The sequence below is a fragment of the Lipophrys pholis genome (genome assembly GCF_963383615.2).
Source record: "Lipophrys pholis genome assembly, chromosome: 14".
NCBI classification, from domain to species: Eukaryota; Metazoa; Chordata; class Actinopteri; order Blenniiformes; family Blenniidae; genus Lipophrys; species Lipophrys pholis.
Window position 1 is genome coordinate 17,310,812 of NC_137633.1, and position 19,630 is coordinate 17,330,441.

At 41.5% G+C, this 19,630-nt stretch overlaps 1 protein-coding gene across 1 annotated transcript; it reads right to left on the bottom strand.

Moving 5' to 3' along the window:
- Positions 1-979: 979 nt before the first annotated feature.
- Positions 980-18,361, bottom strand: LOC308119578 (CD109 antigen-like). Its single transcript, XM_080479670.1, has 32 exons — positions 18,174-18,361; positions 17,933-18,087; positions 17,345-17,373; positions 17,034-17,267; positions 16,821-16,943; positions 16,695-16,734; positions 16,135-16,216; positions 15,954-16,059; positions 15,764-15,866; positions 15,571-15,680; positions 15,298-15,489; positions 14,946-15,047; positions 14,208-14,270; positions 13,082-13,252; positions 12,844-12,999; positions 11,293-11,362; positions 11,087-11,180; positions 10,889-11,006; positions 10,645-10,758; positions 9,113-9,331; positions 8,883-9,024; positions 7,313-7,489; positions 6,632-6,713; positions 5,919-6,150; positions 5,616-5,811; positions 5,104-5,294; positions 4,451-4,606; positions 4,300-4,365; positions 3,606-3,739; positions 3,347-3,503; positions 2,208-2,310; positions 980-2,076 (listed from the first exon to the last, which is right to left on the bottom strand). The coding sequence occupies exons 1-32, from the start codon at positions 18,251-18,253 to the stop codon at positions 1,877-1,879; spliced, it is 4,197 nt and encodes a 1,398-aa protein (XP_080335796.1). The 5' UTR covers positions 18,254-18,361; the 3' UTR covers positions 980-1,876.
- Positions 18,362-19,630: the final 1,269 nt, after the last annotated feature.

Here is a 19,630-nt window from a genome sequence, read left to right on the forward strand (position 1 = left end):
CAAACAAAGCAACAAAAGAAGAAACATGACATTAGGCTGAGGTCAAATGTTAGATGCATCAGCTGCAGTGCAGAACCTCGAGCCACTAGTGGGGATTCAACACGACACTGGATGAATAACTTTGGGGACATTCACAGGGATTTATACATATATGAAATAAGTGTGAGAACATTGGTTAGAAAAGAAATGGGGTTAAAAACTGTCGACATGGAGCCACGTGTTGACATTGTACAAAACATTCACCCAAACCCTGGAGTGACCACAGTACACAAAAAGATCTGCAGCACTTCAAGATTTTAACAGAGTCAGTGAACATATGGTCCTAATCGACAGAGCGTAAAATTTACCCCAAACATAAAGTTAAAATATTCAAACACAGCTCTGGAGAGAGTTCAAATCTGACACCACAGCACATGTAGAGGTGGAAGAAAACAACACCCGCAGTGGTTGTTTTATAGTCGATACTTTTTACCCCTTGTGTTTATTCACCAAAACCTGGATGAGTTCCTTCTAATTTTCCTCCATCTATCTTCTATTCTGCTTTATCCGTATCAGGGGCTGACTACGGACGCAGACAGGGTACAGCCTGTACAGGTCGTCACTGTCTGAACTGATCAGCCATTAAGCTTGTGCAAAACTTTAAGTGTCTGAAAGTGTGTTATGGTATCTGGCACTGGGATCCTTTAAATTCGGGTGGCGTCATTGAATCTTGACCGCCAATTACCCAGTAAAGATACTGACCACTATAGTCTGGGATCACCCCAGATCTGCAGTTTTGAGACAATCTCACCCAGTATTCTGCTTTTAACACACCAACATTGAGGCAACAGAGTTCCCCTGCTGCCTAATGTATAACCCAATCAAAAACATCCATCCATCCATCTTCTCTCCAGCTTTGTCGAACTTACAACAACTTTACACCCTGCATAGGTCACCAGTCCATCACAAATATAATTTCTCTTCTTTTTTTTTTTTTTTTAACAGTCCCTTCCAGAGTAACATTGAAGATTTTAGGGGGGAAAAAAACAGAAGCTATGAATCTACAATTCTAAACCAAAATCTTGCCGGATTCCTTAAACATGCTATGTTATGATCACCCCTGTGACGTCAAACTCTGGGATGACTTGCATGTGTGTGTGTGTGTGTTGCTTTGCATACTTGTGCAGGTCAGTGTACATTCCTCCGTCTCACAGTCAGGTGCTGGTGCAGTGGAGTGCGGAGGGCTTCATCTCACGCCAGAAGATCCCAGGGGTCACATTCCCCCTTTTGGTTCCCGTATTTACACACTGACCCAGGTCTGAATCCCTCCAGCTGGACTGTTTCATATCGACAGGGGTAAAAAACACATTAAAGTCCAAAGTCGGCCATTTACTGAGGGGAGGGCGCACCAGACCTGAGGAAGGATCTTTTTTTAGTCTTTATATGGATTCAGGCAGCTCAACATGTCTGTGTTTTCGGCCAAAGTGCTGGAAACAAGACAAAACAGGACACATATGGAAGTGAGAAATAAATCCTCTTTGTTTGCTCTGTTGCCAACTATACATGACTTTCAGTCAACACATGGACTCATATAAGAGCAGCCGTGAAGAGGAATGTACATATATGTATTTGTTTTATAGTGTACTAACTTCAGAAATATGCTGGATACATGTATGGAATTTCTAACAAAGCTGCCAAGGATTGTGTTCACATTCTTACCTTTAACATTGAAATGCAAAAACAGTAGAGGGAACTTAGAGAAACAGCAGAATGCAATCAGTCCCCTAAATATTACAACCATTTGTCCAGAAATGTTAGCTGTAAGAAACCATCCAGTCCATGTCATTTTACTAAAATCAACTATAAATACATGTACATTGCTTCAGCCTTTTTCTCCTCAAAGTACAGTGTATAAAGCAGCGACTAAAAGGAAAAGACAGCTAATTTTGGAGGCTGCACTGCTGGTGGAGCGAGACTGCAGGGAGGAGACCGTGATGGTGATTCCTGGTAAACAGTCCTCGCAGTTTGCACCACAGAAGAAGCAGGAGTCGGTGGTTTGGAGCTCGGGGGAGTTGTACGGGGCTGTTGCCCTCCTCGCTAAAAACCAAACAAACAAGGGGGAATCAGACATCATCTGGACACTGCATGGGTTAGTACATCAGACCTTAACATGGTCGGACAAAATGAATGTTGGATTTCGATGACTGAAAGACACTAACTGTACTCACTCGGTTCATAGTAGTCATAAACCAGCACCACGGCATCCTGTGTTTGAGCCACTTTGTACTTCCTGACAAGTGGAAGTTGGATGCAAACCAGTGACTTGTTTAGCTGCAAGATGGTATGAAAAAAGTGAGGAATTATGGATTACTGCCATTATATAGACGTATAGATATGAGGTATAGTCAATAGAGGCCGGGGGGACGAGTGCCAAAAAAATAAAGGCTGCCACCAATGTCTCTCTTTCATATCTTGATTACTATATTGTCTGAAATAACTGTTATAATTGTACATGTGGGTAAAATCTGTTGATAATTCTAACCCCAGGTTGCCATTTTAATCCATTCTTAATGATTTACCTGGTTGAATAAAGGTCAAATAAGAACGTATTTGTCTTGCCTTTGTTGGTCAAGTTGATTCTCTTTATGCACGACTTCTTCATTTTCCAATGTCAACGTCAGTATTAAGTTGGAAATGCTCTTTGTATTACGTTGTTTCCTTTAACATCTGCATCAAACTCTTCAACAGAACCCAAACAGGAACAACAGTATCTTATTGCTGTTTTTATTATGTAGAATATACAGAAAGTATATCTGAAGTTAAATCTAGCACATATCAGGTCTAGACCTACTTCCTGTTTGAATTACTTTTAGGTTACAAGGTTTTATTTTTCATGATCATTTTGGTGAATCCAGCGGTGTCTTGATTGGATTACAGTAATGGTTGGTGCCCCACAGTTTCTCCATGGAAGTATCACAAAGTACAATATATGTAATTATACACAAAAAACACATGCTGAGTTTTGGTCCCGGGTTTGATTCCAGGGTAGGACCTTTGACTTTTGAAGGTCGACTGTTTGCCCTCTATTGGACTGGCGACTGTTCAGAGTGGACCCTACTTTCATCCATTACCAGCTGAGATTAATTCCAGCAGTCTTTGGTTTGATGAAGCACCGTGTATTGTATCGCTTGCATCACAACAAGAGGGCCTGGCTTTGCAGGTTCTCCCTATATTTCTGTGGGTTTTACTGGAACCCAATCCTAATGTGAGTAAAGCAGGTATAGCGTAAGGATGGAAAGATAGATGGAAGGATGGACTGTTTTAGAACCCGACCATGAAAAAAAGAGCACATTAATCAAACACTTACTGAATCCAGATATAAGCTGATTTTATCAGCCGTTTTCTCCACCTTCCTGATAAGATCTGCTGTAACAGCAGCTCCAGGAGACAGAGTGAATCCGCTGAGCATGCCGACATCCATTATGACCATACCCGTGCTCGGAATCACCTCATCGTCCTTTAATCTGAAAGTAGCAAACATAGAGGTCATGTGACGAGTCCTGTACCTAAACATCGTCGTTAATACTAACTTATATAGTCAAAGCTGTATCATGCGTTCGACTCACTTTGTGCAGATGGAGAGCATCATGTGATTATGGTCACCGTCATCAGTGAGATGAACATCTAACGAGAAAGCTTCTTGAACTTGTTGAAAGTGCCGTGAAACTGCTTGAGTCTCCAGGTTGTAAAAGGCATTCAGCTGCATGAATTTTGAAATACAAAAATGATTAAAACTCAACAGATGGGAACTCGAGTAACGGAAAGTTGAAATATATAGCTTTTGCTGTTCCATTAAAGTCTTTAGATCTTTAATTGTTTCAGCATAAAACATTACGAAGCAGTTTGAAACCAATTACGTTTGGCATAAGTGGGATCTCTAATAAATATGGAACATGGGGAGATGATTATCTTTCACCATAGTCCTCTACAAAGATACACCAGGAGTAAATCGCTGCAGTCTGTGCCCCAGATGTTATCTCCTGTAGGAGACCATTATCGTGTCATATTTGCGTTTAGCTGTTTCGATTTAACATTTGTAATGCAGGATGCTGAGCTGGGTGAAGCTGTAATGTGCAGCGGCTGTAATCAATTTATTCCGTGCACACTCCGCCGGTGGAGCTGTTTGTTGATCTGAACATGTTGTAGATATAGAAGCATTCCTGCTTGTGTGAAGGTCAGTTGCAAACACTCATTAAACCTGCAGCCTGCAATTCATCTATGCAACGTAATGCATACGGATGAAATAGTTACACAGTTTACCTGAAATATGGCAAATCCTTTGCCCTCCATGTAAATGTTTAGATGTAGATCACTTTCAGCAGTCATCTAGGGGAGATGAAGTCAAAATTAGAGATTAAAGAGAGTTTGACTGTAGTTAATGCAAATCATCTGAAACTGCTCACAAACGCACCTCTTGGCTTTGAAGCGTTCGATAGTTGGTGGAGTCGATATGGAACACGGACGTAAGTGAAGATGTCGGCGCAGAAATGTTGAACTTGAGTTCAATGGTGTCCGCGCCGCTATACACGGCGTAGCAGACCAGTGCCTGGAGAGCAACCACCGTGTCCTGGGGAAGACAATACAGTCAATATACACCCACATCCAGATTATAGAACCTGAATCACAAGTTTAGGAACAATAAGGGGCTGATACCAAATTATAACCACTCATTGTATGGCATTCTGCCACTCATAGCAACCACACTAAGGTCAAACTCCATCACAGCCATGTTCCTCATAACTCGTCCATACGGTTCAGAATGTTGCTGATTTCACACCAAGAGCCTCAAAAGACTTGTTCGAAAGGTGCAGAACCAAATCCATGGCTACCACGAGGAGGCGCTGGTGATGGATCGGGCATAGTTGCCAGTAGACATGAATGCGAGCTCTTCTCTCTCTATATTTCATTAGATAGGGGGGTGTTCAACTTGTACACGGTGTGCCATCCCTTTGCCCATTGCCAAATGGGATTGAAACCCCGGTCGAACTCCTCTTGACCTCAACTGGAAAACCATAGCTGGATGGATCAGGTTTTCAAGTGATGGATAAAAAGTTTTACCCTCACCTGCGTCGTCCCGTAGCCCCCAAAAGGGCTCAGCTGCGTGGTTAACCACTTCATGAGAGTGATGCCCTCAACAAAACCACCGCGACTGAGCAGCGTCAGCAGGACGTAAGAGACCATCTCGATCTGAGCTGAATGCGACTGCTGGTCATGAGAAGCTGAACCAGGAGATGTGCTCCACATCTTGAAACCATCTTAAAAAAAGAAAAAATAAATAAATAAATGAATAAAGGGGAGGGGGGGTTGAATACTCTTATTCTGCTACATCCTGCACAGTAAAAATGTGAAGTCAGGTTTACAATCGCACACAAGAATGTATTTTCTAGTTTTAATGACTCAGAATCTACATCCAGAAGGTTTCACCATCCCACCGTCATATCAAACTGACAATAAACTAATAATCTATTGATGATACAGGGAAAATGTTCCGACCAAACTTGGTCATGCAGCTTTAGGAGCCGTAATGCATGTCTGTATACAAGATCTGAAAACCTACATAAAAAATGTCTAATCACCTATGTAGTCAGCTCTCCTGTTGAGTTCAGCGATGGCGACGTCAGTGACAGGACTGCCAGCCAGAGCTAACGCATACGCAGCCAGACACAGGCTGTAGTTCCTGACTCCTCCAGCCAACACCTTGTTCTCCAGGTACTTCCGGGCCAGAGTCACAGGGGCTGATTGCTCAGCTTCTTGATCTGATTTCCCAGAACACTGGAATTTTGATTTGACATGACCACACTTAAATTCTCCTCTGGAAGGCTCATTTTCAAGAGAAAACCACAAATTGTTGATAGGGTGTCAATGTTTCTCTGACTCACAGCAAAAGTTCCATCCTCCAGAAGAGCCACCAGGACAGAAGCAGTGAGAGCTACTGAATCATTATCGATTCCCTCCTGCATCTCTGTGTGGATCACCCTGCCGGCCTCTCTGAACTCCCCGTCGGGTCCTTGGTGTTTTATAAGCCAAGTCCTGGCCCTGTCCAGGACATCCTGGTCTATGTGCATAAAGGGTTTAGCCTGCATGAAGCATCGCAGCACAAAGGCCGTCAGCCTGTCATCACAGAGAGAACGAGTAGAAAAGAGGAACATCAGGGGGATAAAACATACATCAATACTAAATATTTATGCATAGTTGTTTAATCATTAGGACAGAATGTCGAGAAAAGCTGCCCAGAGAGTCAAATCTGGAATGAGAAATGACCATATGGTGTTAAAAATGATAGAAAAGACGTTAAAGATTCAGCATGGTTATGACCAATCTGCTCTCAGTAGTTCTATAAATTGTTTTAAAGGCATCGCGTGTTTTTATTTCATTATTTGTTTGTTTTAAATTTAAATAGAATATAAATTTTCCTCGCAACAAAGAGTATTTGATAAAAGTAACCGGTATTCCTCATGCAACACTGAAAACAGCAGATTTTCGTAATGAAGCCGTGAAAGCAAGTCAACACTAAAATAAATTATTTAAGTATGAGTTCATGGATGGATGGATGGATGGATAGATAAACATATAGGCCTCGTTGGTTACTCACCATGTGCTCCCAGAAGTGTCCCTGCTTCCAAAAGCAGTGAAGGAGCCATCAACTCGTTGGTAGGACAGTTGCTTGTGATAGCCTTGTGAAGAAATGAAATGCGTTCATCAAGAAATACAATAAGTAGAGTACAGTGGCTTTCAATAGTATTCAAACCCTTTGAACTTGTCCACATTGTGTCACATTACAACCATAAATGTATTTCATTGGGATTTTATACGATAGATCAACACAATGTGCTGCATAATCATGACGTGGAAGGAAAATGATATCTGCTTTACATGTTTTTACAAATAAGAAAAGTGGAAGGTGTGGCATGCAAAAGTATTTGACCCCATTTTGAACTATGTGTAGAAAACTAGCACTGTACATCACCCTGGATTAATCGGTGCAATGTGATCTGGGTGACAGTGCTCAGACTGCCACCCCCGCGACCCGGATAAGTGGGAGAAAATGGATGGATGGATGGATGGATGGATGGATGGATGGATGGATAGATTCTGCTTCACATTGTGTTGCTCTATTACATAAAATACCAATAAAACACAGTTGTGGTTGTAACGTGACCAAATGTGGAGAAGGTCAAGGAGTGTGAACACGTTTGCGAGCCACCGCATCTACGTATGTCGCAAATTTGAATGAAAAATAATCCATCCTGGCATTGATATAAAAGTCGCTTACTTTCTTTCAGATAGCTCATAGCTGCGCTCCTGATCCCTTTGTCATCGTGGGTGGACTTGTTGAGGTAGTGGAGAAAATAAACACTCGGAGCAAAATGGATCATATTCTGCTCTCCGCATCCGACGGGCATCTGAACCAGTGAGTCCATGTTGTTGATGGACAAAGCCAAGACGTCACCTGTGTAAGGCGATACATGAGGGAAGGAGGAAAGATTTAACTGTTGCGCAATGTTTGAAGTAGCAGCTCGGAGCCGAATGGACTGACCCAGATAATAAGCAGAAAGTGAATCGTGTGTCATGGTTACTAAGCTTTATGCTACAACCCCAGTGAAAACTAACTCTGACAACGTATTGAATCTGAAAGCTTAAAAAAATATATTCTATAATTCAAATTGCGGAATTAAATCATTTGGATTGTATTTTGAAAGTCAAAATTAGTTTAAAGTTACAAAAATACTACATTGTGTAATCCGTATGCTGTTATCAACACCGGTGTTTCACAAAGTCAGAGCTTGACTACTTCATTTTTCTGTGCCTGAGAAAACATTGAAGATTCAAAAAGAAATGTCATGCAGCAATTTCCTCCAAACGTGTACAAACCATTTAGGAACAAGTGTGTTTGTACAAGTGCTGCTTGCATGAGAGCTCTCACAGTGGAGAGATTGCCGATGCAGCAATCAGAGCTAACAACCTTATTGTTGTTCTAATGGCATGAGAATCAAAGCGATATACCACGAGGAGTCAGTTTGTGAACACATGCGGGCCGTTTCAGACAGATTTTCTGGATGTATTTATTGGTTATTATAGTATGATTTTACTGGCCTGTCATAATTAGGAGCATATTGTGGCTGTTTGTGGAACCTGAACAAAAATAGGTTTAAAACGAGCTGCGGTCGGATTATGCGTGACATTTCTTTTTGAATCTTCAACGTCTTCTCAGGCACAGAAAAATTAAGTAGCCAATCCGGATGCTGTTAACATTTTACATCAACTGTTCTGGAAATACGATTGCAAACGATAAACCTTTGTATATATTCTTGATCATAGTGCATGAAAAGAAAGAAACATTTCTTTGCAATGGCCCAATTCAGATGTCAGGTGGAGGAGAGGAGAAAATCCTATGCAACTCATTCCCACAAAGCGGAACGCTACCGATCTATAGACTTAAAACCCTTTGTCCTGCTTACCGTTCAACAAAGCTCACTGTCACAACAAGCACAAAAACTTCAAGCTTGGCTCGAACTCAGGAAAATCCTAAAGCTTTCTTCTCCAGCATGACAAATGCCCAACATCCCTGAACCTGAATGGAGCCGAGCCAAACAGCTTGACAGCTGTTCAGAATCTGTCTACCATAAACATTCCTGTTTGATGTCCATCCTTTCCATTCTCTCGTTTTGTTTTTGACATTTACCACTAGAAATGTTTTCGGCACGTATCTCTGGACTCATCATCTAAACAGAAAGGATATGGAGAACGCCTTACACGCATGCCTCATTCGCTAAAAGTAAACACAAGCGATGCTGGGATGGAGCGGCCACCAGCACAGCAGGAAGAAGAAATGGTAGACGTACCAACTAATGCCACATGGGCCCTCTGGCTGCCCGGCACCACATCTGGTGGGAAGGAGAAGGAGACCGACACGGGGCTGAAGTTCTTCCCTGGCACCAGCTCCAGAAAATGAGTCTGTGAGGAGAACTGTTCAACCCCCTCAGGCTTCACAAACAGGGAGTGAATGACAGTTATCAGTATAAATGCACATCTTGTACTCAGACGTCACCTTGTAACTTCTCTGGCGTCATACCTTCACCGGCAAACTCCGGACAAGGCTTCCCGATGCCTCCGCAGAGACGGCATCCACTGTGATTTCCATCTCGCCAAGAGTCAAAGTCCTTATTGGGAACAGGGCTGAGGCAGACGTGTGACTCCCTAACCTGAGCCTTTGGGCGTTGATAACGGACACGTTGCTTCTTCTTGACAAAACAAACTCGAAAGTCTCACTTTGTGCTATCAGCACAATGATCTGTGGGAATCAAACACAACATGGTTAGAACAACAAAGGTAAGTGAAGTACAGTGATAGAAGTTTAGTCTTAACTTTATAAATAAATATACTGTCGGCGAATCTCTTGGATCCGATTGTCTCAAGAATAATTCTTCTGTAACAACAAATTGAACAGTTTAGTTCAGGGGCCACATACATATAGCCCAATTTTATCTTGATAAAAAAAAACTTTTCCTTTGTAATTTTTACAATTTGCTTGGTGGTTTGGCCAGATTGGAGCCTATCGGCGGCCATGTTTGGCTTCCAGGCCTGACGAGCTCTATATGGGCATCAGTCTGTTCTATGTATAGATTTTCTTCAAACAAGCATTAAAGTCTCGCACTCTCGAACCACACAACCCCCAGTTGGATGCATTACCATACACAGGTCTTTAACTTGTGTAAAATAGCATGAGAAAAACTTTTTAGCGAACTGACTGAGGAACATGCCCCACTTCCTGTTTCTACTGGACGTTGGGCATTGTTACTTACCTAATTGTTCTTTCTACGACGAATGTCACCAACATATTGTGCCTTCACTCTTTTTACCGGTTAGATGGGACAGAACTTTGCTTATTGGTTACCCATTATTAATTGATAACTTAGATCAGGGTGGTGATTGGCTATCTCTGATTGACTGGTACATGGTGACAGTAGGTTTTGCCAGTTGGCTGATGAGAGAGAGTGATCAAGAAAAAAAGTCGATTATTGTTGGGTTAGATGAAACATCTTCCTTGCAAAGTTCAGCAAATCCTCATACTTATCTTCTCAGGCTGGAACATTTTCAGGCTTCTAAACATATGAGGTTCTTTAAATCGAACCATAACTGCACATTCATCCGATTCGGATTTGCTGAAGAACGCATAAAGTTAATACGGAGCCAAAGTGCAAATGGTGCATGAGCATTATTTCTACAAAGCAGATTGTAAATCTAAAGATGGTGCATTAGGAAGCCTCTTCTGACTTCACATGAAATGACCCTGGTGTTATTTTCTTCCCACAGACTAAACACTTGAGCTAACATAAGCTAATGTTGCTTGTTTACACAGCTTCAGACCGCATGAAGAGCATCCAAAGGTCAGTCCTGAGTCACAGTCTGACTTTCTCACCAACAGAGGAGGCAAAATGCTGTAAATCTTTAACAAATATTTACATACGCCATTCTTTATTATTAGGTTTTGTTATGGTTTTTTTCCATTTTAAATCTCTGGGCCTCGCCTGAAGCCCTTTAATGACACCTACTGCCAACACTGAAAACCATCGAGATTGAGTACGTAACATGATTTGAACATACATCAATGTCCTGCTCTAAATGGTTGATGACGTTCACTTCCAGCACAATCTCCTCTCCTCTGATGAGGTGTGGCGGGACGTCCAGAGACAAGGAGAAATCCTTGGATACGTCCAGCTGTCATTGAGATAAATATGTGTGTTAAAAGTTCAGAGCGTCTGCTTCTGATTATTATATTGACAAAAGTGTGAGGGGGGGGGGGGGGGGGGGGGGGGTCACAGGAACGTCGAGGAGCACGTTTGGTAACCTGTTGTGGGACGGGTGTGAAAAGCAGACCCAGGTTTTCTGACATCTCCAGAGCGAGAGCCCTCAGAGAAGTGACCCCATCAGGCACTCTTATGTCCTCGCTTGTCCACGTCTCACCACTGCGAGATGGAAAAAGAAACAGTGAGCGATTGCAGAATTCCTCCACTGATTTCCATCACCTTCACCTCTCAGGCCTCACCTCGTGTCAGCGTCTAACCAGAGAAAAGGCTCGGCAGCATTCGTCCAGGAGCTCCAGTACTTCTGCACCATCAGGAGATTTTCCTCCGAAATATCTCAAAAAAAAAAAAAGAGGGTCAGCCTGTTGATTATTTTTTTAAACTGAAAGTTTATGCAAGAAAATGCTAAAATGGCCACAAGAGGGCGCCTCAGATTGTTGTTGTTTACCATTCTCTGGTCCATCAGGCTGCTTTTTCTGACGCAGTCTTGTATTTGTCAGCAGCCTCAGATCACATCCCTGCATGGTGACAAAACGTTAAAAAGATAATATCACCATGTATTGTGTTACACAGAACTGAGACATACAAGTACTTCTTTTCTGGACTTGAGTGAATTATTGTCTCATGACATTCACTTATTTCTTATGTTTAAAGAGAAATATATGTACTTTCCACCCTTACATTTGTCAGACTGACTCATTAATTTTTCCTTTTTTTTTTTACTTTTAATGATATGATGAAAGACACATAACCACAGGGAAACACCCAAAACAGTCATAAGAAGAAGACATCAAGTGGACTAAAGGTAATTTGTGATACAGCTGAAAAAACACCCCAAGCAACAAGAATGGATCTACTTTGATATTGATTTAAGCTGGATGGGGATCTTCACAGCAAATTTAAAATTGGTGTCATCTGCCTTTTTCTTGTTCTTATCTGTATTTTTCCATGGGTTTTTTTGTACCTCAATCTTGTTCTTATCCATCTTTTCTCATTATTATCCACCTTTTTTATTGTCAACTGGACATGTTTGTTAATTTAAAGCACTTTGAATTGTATATTTGCTGAAATGTGCTATTCAAATAAAGCTGTCTTGCCTTTATGTTTCAGCTTTTATTTCCTAAAAATAGTCAAATGTATTACCTTTTAGCCTTTGACATAATGTATTCGGTAGCTTCTGCATTTTGATTTTATGTACTTTATAGATCCCTCTTGGGAAATTATTGGGACTATTTCTCTTTATTTAACCAATCCTATTCCTAGGAACAGTGGGTCGCCACAGTACAGCACCCCGGGAGCTGATGGGGGTCAAAGGTCATGCTCTCTGAGCCAATGATTGCCTGTCACCCGTGGTTCCCCTGTTCTGCACTTTCACATGTACTTTGTTGGAGAATGCGAGTTTGGCCACGGCGCAGGAAATGGAGGTCAGGTCTGTTGCAGGTGATGTGAAGCGGCTTGAAAGTCACCAGTGATTTTTTCACTCCTAATCCTTTCTACCACAAACAATGAAAACTGCCAGTTGTACAAAAGTGATGAAGCTTTGTTTCCTCCATCTTCCAGCCTTCAGTGACCCCGAGGTCCTGCTCTGAACCCACTAGAGTTACCAGCTTAGAAACAGGAGTGGGTTTGTAACAAAGCACGCAGATGTGTTACATCCAGACCAGCCGGTTCAGTGACCACACACTACCTAAGTGGGACGAGTGTGACATTGACTGCCAGGGTGTCTTTGTAATCAAACTGTGAAATGTACAAAGGAGAAATGAAGTAAATCCGACAGCGGTCAAACAGGTGACTTTCTCCGAGAGGTTCACAGACGTGTAAATTTCACAGATTAAATTTTGCTCTTTTGTCCGTGGACATAAACATCAATTATTCAGGACGTTACAGAGGAGTGTCGCTTCTGGGAGCCCAAATACAACCTTAATGACAATCACTGCGGCTTTGGACTGCAGAAACTAGTTGACCTTTAAGCTTTGACAGATGTAAAGTGTTGTCATACCGCCTCCACTTTGAAGTCCCGATCCGACTGCAGAGGCGAGTCGTCATGTGAGCCCATCACGACCACTCCCACCCAGGAGCTGGATTCGAGGGCAGTCATGGTGAGGGAGACCTGTCGGCCTGGTTGGGCCCTGTCACTGCTCCAGCTCAGAGATAACTAAGGAAAACAAATGCAGAAAGAATCAGAGAAAGATGATAGTTATCATTAAAGTAATGTATTATTATAAAAAAGATCCTACGGAGCTGTGTTGATTGATGGGTATTTGCACTGTGTCACTGGTAACTTCTCCATCTGAGAGGACGCAGTGGACAGTGACACAAGCTTCAGGGGACCAGGACAGAGCAGGACTCAGAGAGAAAGAGGAAGAGTTTCTGGTCCCGGCAGTAACAACTCTGCCTTTGGAGCTCACCTACAAGAGAAACACTGTTTATTAGACATGCAGCAGGACGTTTGGTTAAAAAGCTCAATGAAAGCCAAACGGTACTGAAAAGGTGTACAACTCCTGATATAATACTTAAATTGCAGCAAGTGAAAAGTAGTATTTTTAAACCCCCCCCCCACAGAGTTTGAACCACATTTAAACCAAGTGTTAATTCTTGGTTGAATGCTCGACTTTGTAATGTTTTAACTTCATGAGACATCATTGTTACCAGCAGTTGGGCTTCATGGGTAATAAAAAGCATTTCTCTATGGCTAGTTAATTGGTAAAAAGTGTTTCACTGCTACACTTGTGATTTTGCACCATTGCTTAGTTTATTGTCATTAGTTTATTAATAACTTCCTTTCTCGAGGTGTGTGCTTTAACTATTTCTAATTGTATATATTTCAATCTCACTAACCCTTACTCTGGATTTCATCTTTTCATTAAAAGATATTACACTTTACTAAAGATGAATGTGTATCAGTAAATCCCTGAATTATTTGCAATACATTTCTCTTACTTTAATGATTTTGTTGTCGAACCCAAAAAAACACTCTGGGGTGATGCTTTGTAACTAGATTTAATTACATCGCCAACAGCAGGGAACTTATTATATAAAACATCTATATTCAAAGCAGATTTCTTTTACAAACAGTGAAGCAAATGAAAATGACACTTTGGCTATTTCACTGTAAATAAATGTTTTATTTTATACTGTGTGTATTCAGCAGTGACTTATAACTTTAAACGAAGTAAAGTAGGTCGCCTGGAGTCAGTTGTACTTTTTTGATTTTTTATTCATGAAATGATGGACCTGAAATAATAAAGATGCACGACACTACTTGAATAGTGATGTGAGGATTTGCAATTTCTTTTAACCTTGGCTGCAATGAGTACAATCATCTCTATTCACTTGCTTTTTACAAATACTCTATATACTTACAACAAAGTGCAGCTTTGTTATTTCAAAGGTGCTTTCCACATCTACATGAAAAGGGAAACCAATCTGAAAAGCAAAAAAGAGGATTAAATGATGGATTTGTAGAAAAATTACCTTTTTAATTTAGATGGTTGGATCTATGTCAGGGGGGTCAAACGTGGGGGCCACAGAGAGTCCAATTCAGTCCGCAAAATGACATTTTCCAGATGTGAGATATTATGACATTAACTGCAATATATTCATGAGACCAACCAGGGGCGCACAAACTTATTTTCTTTCCGCTTTACTTTTCGTATAATGTTGTGAATCCGTTCAGGTGATCAGGATTAGTACACAGATGTAGAAATGTGTCTAAGTTAAATTGTTTCTCGAATTTGAGAATTGTTTTATTGTGATCATCATATTCCAGCTACATGTGGCCAAAACTTTGAAGATGTAAATATTGTTATAAGAATCCAGTGTGATTTGTATATTGTAAAGCAACTTCAGTTTTTTTCATAAAAATTTCTGATTTGCCATGTGTTGTGAAAAGGACAGATCATTAAATGTGAACTTCTGAGTGATATATTAATACTTTGTTGCACTAAAACAAAGACAGATTTAGAGTTTGAGTTATTTTATAACTCTATTATTTACTGGTCAAGCCCTCTCGAGATCAGATTGTGCTGTATGTGGCCCCTGAAGTAAAAGGAGTTTGACACCCCTCATTTATGTTCATATTGTTTTAACATATAGTATTACCCGTGCAGGTAAATTGTTGACTGGTGAAATCTGAATATACGAGCCACTTGGAGAGTCGTTGGTGAAGACTGCCAGAGTCTCTTCACTGGACTGGAATCTGGCCTGAATATAAACACAAGATATGGTCAGTATAAAAATGTGGTCTTAAAGGTGTAAAATAATATCTAAAATAAGGCCTCAGTTTTTGGGGGGGTGTTTTTCTTTGAGAATCCAAAGAATTCAATACATCCCGGGGTTATTGTTCTTAATGGTAGAGGTGTGGAGTCTGACTGCAACTGAAACTACTCATCTTACGTCCACTTGTTTCCCCGAAGGAACGTCCTCTCTGATACCTTCACTCAAAAATACTCACCCAAAAATAAAGAGCCGTGACTTGATCTTGTAATCGAAACCTAATTTGGACATTCCCATCCTTGGGTACTGGAAATGTCAGAGTTTGAGACTCATCTGTGATCACAGATGGAGTTTTGCTGATTTCAACAACAACTGTGTGCATCAGGTCGGTGGAGGTGAGAGGCTTTCGGTCATATCGAGAGACAATGAGCTGAGGAAAACAGGCACTGCAGGTCAGGAAAGTCACAATCGCAAACAAAATGGACATTTAAAATAGGAATAATTCACTTACATTCGCAGAGAAGTGTAAAGAGGGCTTCAGCGTGGAGGGATAATTGTGGAACTTGAGCTGAAATGTGTTCGGGACGCGTTGGACATCAACCGTTTTGTTCAGTTCCACTCCTGAAACAACAAGTAGTAAGTTGACGCTGCAGATGAAATGTAATTCGCGCACAAATCGGCTGGAGGAGATAAACAAAACATACCTGTGGAGCTGTCGGTAACACGGGCGGCGATGCGCACAGTCGCACGGCGGGGTAAGCTCCCAAGTTCTTCCTCGCTGAAGGAAAACTGCACTGAACCGTGAATCTGAAAGACGAGGTCAAACAGCTCTTTGTATTCCTCGTCCTTTATTTATACCTGCAACAGGCGAGCTACAGAGACAATGAAACAAACCTCTTTGGTTTGTGTCAGCAGGAGCGGAGGAACTGTCGAGGTCACAGGGGGGTCTAAAGTCACGGACACAACTAACGTCCCGTGCACAGGCTGCCCACTGGGATCGCTGGAGACACAAACATAGCGCTGCTGTGTCTTCACTCGACATGTGACAGATTGTGAATGGATTCTTTTCACTCACACTGCTCTCACTGATCCCGTAATCCCGTCTCCGGTGAGGATCTGTGAGGCGGTCTTGATCAGGACTTCAAACCGAGGACGCTCTGCCACAGCGACGTACAGGAAGATATTGTGACCACATTCACTTTAATGTGACAACATGCCGCGTTCTGTGACATAACGTCACTGCTGATGAAGTTATTATTCAAAATGTGGCCTTAAACAAAGTAAAATACAAATAAAATCTCAAAGGAAAGACAGAGAATGATTAAGATTACTGCAGATTTTCTTTCAGCAGCATGTCTGCAGAGGAATTTTGTCATAGATTTAAATAGTGTTGATATGTTTCCTCTGGAGACAGTCACTTTCTAGGTACAGATTTTAAGCACATTCAGTACAATGGAATGATTATTATTATATAAACACTAAAAGTGGGATGATTGATGGATGTTTGCAGGAAATGTATTTTACACAACGAACAGGTAACTTATGTTAAGACAGTAACTTGTGTGACAGGAACCAAAGAGCCATATATTGTTTACATGTCTTCACACAATGTGTAAATAAATCAGTGTGTGTTACCACAATGTCCCACGGTGAAGGCTTCCTCATCACTCACACCCTATAAGGAAAGGATGAGAAGATTTTATTGAAGTCAAGCACAAGTCTAAAACTGAACAATAAATCACGCTCTCTTTTCAACCTTACGTTGACTGTGGTTGTGATGGTCCACTGTCCAACGGGAGCCACCTCAGATAGACGGAGTTCCCGCAGCACGACCCCCCGACTTCCTGTGGCCTCCCACCTTTCAACCACATTCCCACTGGGATCCTACATGTACCAAAGGGAAATCAACCTTCCAACCGCACAAGGCTTCGATACAAACACATGATTCTCCGGACACAGGAAACAGAAAGCTACCTGTGCTGAGACGTCTATTCTGCCTCCGTAAGGGTGATTGTCCAGCCGAACGGACATGATTCTGACTGAGACGGTGTCGCCTGGGTCATAGTGCGTCCGGTCGGTTTGGATGAAGGACGAGACGTTCCTCAGGCTGAAGCGGAAGGTGGTGGTGTTGGTGAAAATGAGAGTCTCTCCTCTGTAGCCCCTCACCGTCAGAGTGAGGGGGGAGTTCTGTGGTACGAAGCCCGGAAGCTGGAGAGAGATTAGAGAAACACGATAACTTCTCCATCTCATTGATTATCAAAGTTACATATGGTTGATATACTCACAGGAGGAAGTGTAAGGACGCTGGTCAAACCTGGAAGACATAATCAGGTTTAAGTCCAATTAAAACCTTGTATGAGCTTTCAAAGTGTGAGACTGGCCTCCGCTAAGGGTGCAGGGGGACGCCGTTTCCAACCAGGATGTTTTTCACTCAGTTTTCAAGAGGAAAGTTAAAACTATGAGACATTTTCAGAAATATATTTGTTGCAGGTGTATCAGAGAGCAATACAATTGAAAAAAAGAAAGAAAAAAAAGCTTTAGTGCAAAACTAAAAGTCTTAAATAGTGATTGTTTGTGGAAAATGTTGCATTGATAAATATATTTCAACTGATGTATAAATGTGATGTTTGGCTGTGTGAACCCAAGGACAAAAAACTGTTGCAGACTGTATGGAGAGATTCCTCAGATTAACAGCATCCACCTTGCGAGAAGACTTACAGCTGTGAACAAATCTATATTGAGAAATTCTATGAAAACCATAAAGAAGTCTGTCAAACAAAGGGAGGGACAAAACATGTGTGGCATGAGAGTTGGAGGACGCCGAGTCCCTCGCACTCAAAAATCCTGAAATATCCGAACAGCTGTGGTTTCACCTCCTTGGAAGTCCTGTGTTTGGGAAACTCTGGAGCTCTGATGAGCCACTTCAGCCGTCACTTTCCCTGGGAAGTCAGTGAAGACGGTGACAGCCAGTGACGTGGGGGTGCCAGCATGCAGCACCTCTGGAGCCGAGATCAGGAACAAGGTGGGACTGCAAGCGGAGAACCAGGACGTGAACGATCAGTCCAAAAGAATCTGTATAATGACGGGGGGAAAAAACAAACCTGAAACTATTACCTGGATGAATCTTCTGTTGACCCAAGCACAACAAAACACACAACCTCCAAAGACGCCACCAGGGTCCAGATGCTGTTCATGTTTCCCTCGTCTCAGTCACGCGCGTGTTTCAGTTCCAGAGCTCAAACTGAGCGACACTGCTTCATGCGACTCCACCCTCTTGTCCCCCCACACCACAAAGCTCACATGCTCAAACACACACCTGAACATATCACAGCACGTAGATTGTTTGTCGCACACAGTGAATAAAGAGGAGTCAGGTGTTCAAGGACTCTTAGTGCCCATGCCCTGGGGAAGACATCTCGTCTGTCTATTCAGGATCAGACTACTCCCAGTCGTGTCCCAAACCCATGGAGAGACAAATACACGTGTTATGGGACACAAAATCTACTAGAAGCTGACAAACTAAAGGGTACTCTTTAATATCGTATCGTTTCGTCTGCATGATAAACCACATGTGTGTGGAATAATGTTGCAATGAATACTGAAAAACATCAGGTTTTCTGAGTACATGCTTCCCAAATTTACAGATGCAGTTTCCTCAAGACAATTGGGAACTTCCCAGTTTCCCATTACTCATATACCGATAGTGACTTGTGATTTCAAATCAAGGCTTTAGTTCAGGGGTCACATACAGTTCAGGTTAATCTTAGTGGGTCCAGTCTCGTGAAACAATAATAAACTGTAAATATTTTTTTTGCTATGTATAAAAAAAACCCCACTAGTATGTTCTCGACAATCAATCAAGCTTGCATGTTTTTTTGAAACTCACCATCATAATCAGATGTGTTGCAACCGGTACAATGTACTCAGATGGCAACATTCTGAATGTGTCTTTAGTGTCTTACATTTATAAAAAAAAGTCAAATAGTCTCTTTGTTCAAGGCAGAAAAAAAACACAACAGCAGCTAACCTTTAGTTAAATTGTCAATCTGTTTTGCAGGGTTTTTTTTTTAAATGTACAGTGAAAAGTATGAAATTATCTGATAAATGACTGAATTGCAGTAAAACACAAAAACACTTGTAACAGCAATACTTTTTAGATGCATAAAGGACACATACAAACCCATTTTAAATATAATTGTTATTGACATGAGCCACAAAGAAACCATGGATGAAAACATTTCCCTTTTTTTTTTTTAAATAATTCCAAAAATATTTCAATGGAAGATGACAAAAAAAAACTTTGAGCAAGCTTAGTCAGTGGGATGGACTGTAAACTGAGGAAAAACGTGTTAGTTTCTTTGGCCCATGTATAATATGATACAAAGCAACAACTAGTTTGAGCTCATCGTAAAAATAGCAGCTCGGGGAGGTAATGATGAAAATTATGACCATTTACGTCATAAATGCAGTAGTCTCCAAACTTCCTGGCGGTAGTTTGTATTACCTTCGAGTTACCACCAGATGGCAGTGTAACCTTGATTAAATCCTGCTTAGCCAACACAGGACATGAG

Bases quoted from the DNA above. Each gene is read 5' to 3' on its own strand.
- LOC308119578 (XM_080479670.1), bottom strand. From the start codon at position 18,253: ATGAACAGCATCTGGACCCTGGTGGCGTCTTTGGAGGTTGTGTGTTTT. The intron at 18,088-18,173 runs GTAATAGTTTCA...CTCCGCTTGCAG, and splicing joins TCAACAGAAGATTCATCCAG to TCCCACCTTGTTCCTGATCT. The intron at 11,363-12,843 runs GTATGACAACAC...GTCACCATGCAG, and splicing joins GGGACTTCAAAGTGGAGGCG to GGATGTGATCTGAGGCTGCT.